Source organism: Propithecus coquereli, unplaced genomic scaffold (assembly GCF_000956105.1).
Source record: "Propithecus coquereli isolate 6110/MARCELLA unplaced genomic scaffold, Pcoq_1.0 Scaffold862, whole genome shotgun sequence".
NCBI lineage: Eukaryota > Metazoa > Chordata > Mammalia > Primates > Indriidae > Propithecus > Propithecus coquereli.
The window spans coordinates 59,463-66,752 of NW_012154863.1; the positions used below are offsets into that span (position 1 = coordinate 59,463).

Genomic DNA, 7,290 nt, shown 5'->3' on the forward strand with positions numbered 1-7,290 from the left:
GCCTGCGGCCACTTGGAACACTCTCTCACTGTGATCAAGGTGTGAGGGAAGGACGCAGGGGCAGTGATGCCCACCCGGGGCCTCTGGCTGGAGCTGTGGGTCACAAGTGGAGGGACGGCAAGGCCAAGAGGCCAAGATGTGCCCTTCGGCCACTCAGATCCCAGCAAAGCGCCTGTGGGCCGAGTGACCAGTGCGGCGCTCAGCACCCCACTCACCCCACGGGTGTGCCCTCGGCCAGGCCCAGCTTGCCAGCCCGCTGATCCATCTCCAGCTGTGAGATCAAGTTGTCAATCTGCCCAATCATCTGCTGTACCCGCTTCGTCAGCCTCTTGCTGGCTTTAGATTCTTCCACATATTTTTCTTCACCAGTCTTTGAAAGTTCCTTCTTGATTTCCTGCAAGTCCTAATGAAATTATTTTTCGTTGTAAAAAGTTTGTCTTTTAAAAAAGGGGAATCTTACAATTAAATCTAACTTGTAAAAGTATTTAATCCCATGAATTCCAACCAAAGAAAGTTACAAAATTTTACTTCTACCTGTCATATAAATTTCTTATTTCTGTACACTCAAACACTGCTTTTGTAGCAAATGAAATAGAATCTATTCTGAATCTCAATTTCTTCATACTTGTTAAAGAATAAATAAATGAGCTAAAGATTCAAGGAATTTAAGTGTCTTTTCAAATTCCAAGTCAGTTTTTTCCCAGGAGCAAACATCACAGGGAAGAGTGGGTAAGGGGAGAGGCTGAGGAAACAGGCCGAGCTGGCAACAAACACCTCACTTTTGGTGGGAACCCACACAGCAAGAGGCTGCCATGAGAAAGTTCAGAAAAGGGCAAATTATTTTTACCAATCTCAGAATTAGTCGTCTCTTCCAATAGAGCTATGAAGATATAGTACTTTTTAAATCAGATTAGTAATAGTTATTTAAAAAAAGATAAAGAAAAAAGCCCACCATGTCAGAAAATAACTAAGTCTCTTTTGGGCAATCATGAATAAGATCTGATTTATCAAGTGAGCAAACAATGATTCATGTGATACCTTCACGTGTTTAGAAACTAAAGATGCAGGCTGGTCACCTGCAAGGGTGCAGGGCCACATTCTAGAAGGGTGGCCCAGCCAAAATGGCTATGGAAGTTATTGAATACATTTATTTATAATTTGGTTTTCTCCCCACATACCCTTTGGCCAGCTTGTCCAGTATTTGATGGCAGTATTACTAACACTTTAGGGGTTGATAAAGCTGTTTTACCTTTTACAATCTCAGTCCTAGGAACGAGTCTCACCCACCCAGAACACCATGCCCTGAAGCACTCACTCCACCAGGCAGCTGAGCGGCCAGCTCGCGGGACAGCAAGTGGGGCACAGAGAAGGTGCCGGGCCGCCCCGGGCCCCGCTCACCTCGCTGTAGTCCTGGACGTCCTCCTTCAGCAACTCCAGCTCCTCCTTCTCCTTGGTGAGTGACTTCTTCTGCTCCTTCAGCTTCGAGCAGGCATCGCTGAGGATGTCAATCTCCTCCTTCGTTATCTCCTCTTCCTGGAAAGAAAACAAGCAAGCAGAGCCTAAGTGAAGGGAACTAATTGGCTTTTCCCCCTAAGAGTTTATGGCTTTTCCGTCATTAGACCTACAGAGTTCAAGTCCAGGGCTATGCTGACCACATGTCCCACCTCACTGTCTGCACTCTTCCTGGTGCCCCCGTACACTGAACCGCCCTTGTTTTAAGTGTGTAATCTGGTGAGTTCTGACATATATGCATATCTGTGAAAACCTCACCACAGCCAGCAGTGTGAACACACCAGTCCCCTCCAAAGGCTTCCTTGTGCCCACGCAGGGTCCCGCCCCCAGCCCCAGGCAACTGCTGATCTGCCTCCTGCCACTACATGGAAGCACTTCTTAGAGCTGCAGCATGTGCTGTTTTGTCTGACTTCTTGCTCACTCTGAGATTCATCCGTGTGGCAGTGTGTCCCTCTGAATTACCAAGTGGCTACACCAAAACTTGTTTACCCGTGTATCTATCGATAGATATTTGCCTTATTTCCTTTTTTCAGCCCTTACAAATAAAGCTGTCATGAATATCTGTGTGTAAGTCTTTGTGAGGAAATGCCTAGGAGTGGAGTGGCTGGTCACAGGGTGGGCACAAACTTGACTTTGTAGGAGACTGTCAACATGATTTCCACAGGGGTCCGCCTAGTAGTGCCCGAGTCCAGCGCCTCCATGGCCTCACCAGCACTTGGGTGGAACAGTACAATTTTCTAATTTTCATCACATTAACAAGTATGTAGTGGTATCCATTTCCCTGGTGACTAATAACGTGGAGTACCTTTTCAGGTGCTCCCTTGCTAACTGCATACCTTCTCTGGTCAAGTGTCCAAATTTTTTGCCCATTTTTAAAATCAAACTATTTGTCTTTCTATTTATTAAGTTGTAAGAAGTTTTTATGTATTCTAGAAACAAGTCCTTTGTCAGGTATATGTTATTCTTCCTGTCCATGGCTTGTCTTTTCATTTTTATAAGTATTTTTTGAAGAAGTTTTTAACTTTGATAAAGACTAATGCATTAATTTTTTCCCTTTTATGAATCATGTTTTTGTGTTGTATTTAAGAAATCTGTAACAAACCCAAGGTTTGTTACTAAAATTTTCTATTTTTCCTTCTAAGAGTTTTCATAGTTTTCACTCTTACATTTAAGTCTATGAGTCTTTCTAAGTTAATTTTTAAGTACTGCGTGCAGTATGTAAGGGTCAAGGTTCATCTTTTTACCTATGGCTATCCAATTGTTCCAGCAAAATCTGGTGAAAAGATTGTCCTTTCCCTGCTAAACTGTCTTGGCACCTTTGGAGAGAATCAATCAACCCTATCTACATATGGGTTTACTTCTTACCTCTCTTTATGCCAATTTCATACTGTCTTGATTACTGTAGCTTTATAAATCTTGAAATCAGGTAGTACAATTCCCCTAACATTTGTTATTTTATAAGCATTGTCTTGACTATTCTAGGTCCTTTGAATTTGTATATAAATTTTATAATTAGTTTGTCAATTTCAACAAAAAAAATCTGCTGAGGTCGGGTGTGGTAGCTCACACCTGTAATCCTGGCACTCTGGGAGGCCAAGGCGGGAGGATCGCTTGAGGTCAGGAGTTCGAGAACAGCCTGAGAAAGAGTGAGACCCTGTCTCCACTAAAAATAGAAACAAAAATTAGCCAGGCAACTAAAAATAGAAAAAAATAGCTGGGTGTGGTGGCTCACACATGTAGTCCCAGCTACTTGGGAGGTTGAGGCAGGAGGATCGCTTGAGCCCAGGAATTTGAGGTTGCTATGAGCTAGGCTGACACCACGACACTCTAGCCTGGGCAACGGAATGAGTCTCTGTCCCCCCCAAAAAAAAAATTAAAATTAAAATTAAATAAATAAATAAATAGAATAGTTGCATTTGATTTGCTAAAAAGTTTGTTAAAAATTTTTACATCTGGCAGAGCCAGAGCAAGATGGGCAAATAGAACCTTCCAGCAATAGTCCCCTGACAGGAACATCAAATTGAACAATTTTCGTAAGAATTGAAAAATCAGGTGAGCAATCCCCAGTACCCGGTTAACATTATACCAAGTAAAGCTACACCGAAGAGGGTAGGAAAGACAGTCTCGCATTGCCTACACCCCTCCCTCAACCTGCCCACAGCCCCAGCAGAGAATCTGTGTGCTTGGGGGAGGGACAGCGAAGTGAGTGTGGGACTTTGCATTGGAGCTCAGCACTGCCCTGTCACAGTGGAGCATAACACAGTGCAGAACTCTGCTGGCGCCCACAGAGGGAGTGTTGGACCAGCCTTAGGCCAGCTGGGGAAGAAGATGAGTTCTGGCTTCACCATGGGCTGACTAAATAGGCCTGGGGCCAGGAATAAATGTGAGTGGCAGTCAGGCCATAAGGATGTGGTCCTTGGGCAAGCCCTAGTGCTGCACTGGTCTCAGAGGCAGTGGAACTGGGGTGTGTATGACACAGTGTGAGACCAGCTGTAGAGGCCAAGTGAGTACCTGTGTCACCCCTCCCCCAATTCCAGGGAGTGTAGCTGGTGGGATGGGGGGAGACTCCTTCTGTCTGGGGGAAGGAGAGGGAAGAGTACAGAGGACTTTGTCTTGCAACTTGGGTACCAGCTCACCCACAGTAAAATAAAGAACCAGGCAGATTCCTTAAGCCCCCAGTTTCAGATCTTTGCTCCCAGACAGTGATTCTAGACCCACCCTAGGCCAGGAGAGAATCCACTCCCCTGAAGGGAAGAATGCAGTTCTGGCAGGATTTACCACCTGCTGACTAAAGCAGTCTTGGGCCTTGAATAAACATCAGCCGCAGTCAGGCCAGGGAAATCAGGCAACAGTGGCCCTGGGCCTTGGGCAATCCCCAGTACGTGGTGGTCTGCAAGGCTTCAGGTACAACCCTGTGCAGTGCCAGCTGTGGTGGCCATGGGAGAGCCCACGTGATGCCTCCCCAAACTCCAGGCAGCCCAATGCAGAGACACTCCTTCTGACTGGGAGAAAGAGAAAGAAGAGAGTGAGAGACTTAGCCTAGTAACCCGGGGAATTCTCCCTTATCTTACTCAAGTCCACCAAGCTATGTGTCTAGGAGTCTTCCAGCGCTGCAGCGTTCCTGGGCCTAGGGCGCCCCCTAGTGCTGAAATGGCTACAGTGACTGCAGGCTTAGGCTACAACACTCAAGGCCCTTTGAATTTGTGGACAGCCCTCTCAAGAATGATGGGAACGACACAGCCCAGGCTGTGAAGACTGTGATGAACATCTAACTCTTCAATGCCCCACATCGACAAATGTCAACAAACATCAAGAACATCTAGGAAAACATGACCTCACCAAATGGACTAAATGAGGCAACAGTGACCAATCTCAGAATAATGGAGATGTGTGACCTTCACACAGGGAGTTCAAAATAGCTATCTTGAGAAAGCTCAACAAAATGCAAGATAACACAGGGAGGGAACTCAGAATTCTATCAGAGAAATTTAACAAAGAGATTGAAATAATTAAAAAAAAAATTAGGCAGAAATTCTGGAGGTGAAAAATGCAACTGACAAATTTAAAAATGCATCAGCATCTGTCAACATCGAAATGATTGAGCAGAAAAAAGAATTAGTGAGCTAAAAGACAATATGAAAGTACACAGTCAAAGGAGAAAAAAGAACAAAAAAGAATGAGGCATGCCAACAAGATCTAGAAAATAGCCTCAAAAGGGCCAATTTAAGAGGATATATAGAGAGAAATTGGGGTAGAAAGTTTGTTCAAAAAAAAACAATAATAGAGAACTTTCCTAACTTACAGGAAGATATGAACATCCAGGTACAAGGTCAAAGAACACCAAGTAGATTCCGCCCAAATAAGACTACCTTAAGGTATACAGAATAGTTAAACTCTCAAAGGTCAAGGATAAAGAAAGGATCCTAAAAGCAGTAAGAGAAAAGAAGCAAATAACATATAAAGGACCTCTGATATGTCAAGCAGCAGACTTCTCAGTGGAAACCTTCCAGGCAAGGAAGGAGTGGCATGACATATACAAAATGCTGAAGGAAAAAAAAAACCTTTCAACTTAGAATATTACATCCTGCAGAATTATCCTTCAAACATGAAGGAGAAATACTTTCCGAGACAAACAAAAGCTAAAGGAGTTTCATCAACACCAGACCTGTCTTACAAGAAATGCTAAAGTGAGTTCTTTAATCTGAATGAAAAGGAAATTAACAAGCATCAAGAAACCATCTTAAAGTATAAAACTTAACCGTAATAGTAAGCACACAAACAAATACAGAATACTCTAACACTGTAATTGCAGGTAGGAAAAATAAAAGACAAACCAATCTAAAACAATCACTACAACTTTTTAAGAGATAGATGATATAAAAAGATATAAGTAGAGACAAAAAGTAAAAAAGTGGGAGAAATGAAGTTAAAGTGTAGAGATTTTTATTTTGTCTTTGCTTGTTTTCTTTTCTTTATAATCAGAGTTAAGCTGTCATTAGTTTAAACTAATTGGTCACAAAACGTTATTTGCAAACCTACTGGTAACCAAAAAACAAAAACCTGTAACAGATTCACAAAAAATAAAAAGCAAGAAATTAAAACATACTAACAGAGAAAATCACTTTTATGCAAAGGAAGACAGCAGGAAAGGAAGGAAGAAAGGAAGGACCAAAAAAACAACCAGAAAAGATTAGCTGGGCATGGTGGCCTGCCCTTACAGTCCCAGCTACTCAGGAGGCTGAGATGGGAGGATCGATCGCTTGAGCTCAGGAGTTTGAGGCTGCAGTGAGCTATGATCACGACACTGCATTCCAGCCTGGGCAATGGAATAAGACTCTGTCTCTTTAAAAACAAACAAAAACCCACAAGAAAACAAATAAAATGGCAGCAGTAAGTCCTTACTATCAATAACAACATTGAATGTAAATGCACTAAAATAAATAAAAACTGTCTCAAAAAAAAGAAAAAAAACTTGGAAAACAAAACAATCCTTTGTAATTTAATGAAAATTTTGTTATTTTTTTTTGCTTTCTGTGAGTGAGTCATATGCAACTTGAAAAATAGATCTTGTGGCTCCCAAGGCGAAGAGATGTGAGTTACATATGTTTCACGAGGCCCTGGGCTCAAAACTAGCTTGAGTTAAATACAACTCACATGGCAGTTAATGTGTTAAATATGTATGACAAACCCATAGCTAGTTTCATACGGAATGGGGAAAAATTGAAAGCCTTTCCTCTAAGATCTGGAATAAGACAAGGATGCCCACTTATATCACTTTTACTCAAAATAGTACCAGAAGTCCCAGTCAGAGCTGTTAGACAAGAGAAAGAAAGAAATAAAGGGCATCCAAATTGGAAAGGAAGAAGTCAAATTATCCTTATTTATAAACAATATGATCTTATATTTAGAAAAACCTAAAGACTTCACCAAAAAACTATTAGAACTAATAAAAAAATTAGTTGCAGGATACAAAAAAGTTGCAGGATACAAAATCAACATACAAAAGTCAACAGCATTTCTATATGCCAATAGCAAACAATCTGAAAAAGAAACCAATAAAGTAATCCCATTTACAACAGCTACAAATAAAATAAAATACCAAGGAATAAACTTAACCAAAGAAGTGAAAGATCTCCACAATGAAACCTGTAAAACATCGACGACAAAAATTGAAGATGGGCCGGGCGTGGTGGCTCACGCCTGTAATCCTAGCTCTCTGGGAGGCCGAGGCGGGCGGATTGTTTGAGCTCAAGAGTTCGAGACCAGCCTGAGCAAGAG

The 7,290-nt window shown here is 42.2% G+C and overlaps 1 protein-coding gene across 2 annotated transcripts in view; it reads right to left on the minus strand.

Moving 5' to 3' along the window:
• Positions 1–7,290, minus strand: part of LETM1 (leucine zipper-EF-hand containing transmembrane protein 1) — a 48,807-nt gene that overhangs the window by 4,794 nt on the left and 36,723 nt on the right. For both annotated transcript variants that reach the window (XM_012664160.1, XM_012664159.1), the window contains exons 11-12: positions 1,399–1,533; positions 216–403 (exon numbers count right to left, since the gene is read on the minus strand). In XM_012664160.1, the coding sequence (XP_012519614.1) occupies positions 216–403; positions 1,399–1,533 (323 nt within the window). The remainder of the gene's footprint in view (positions 1–215; positions 404–1,398; positions 1,534–7,290) is intronic.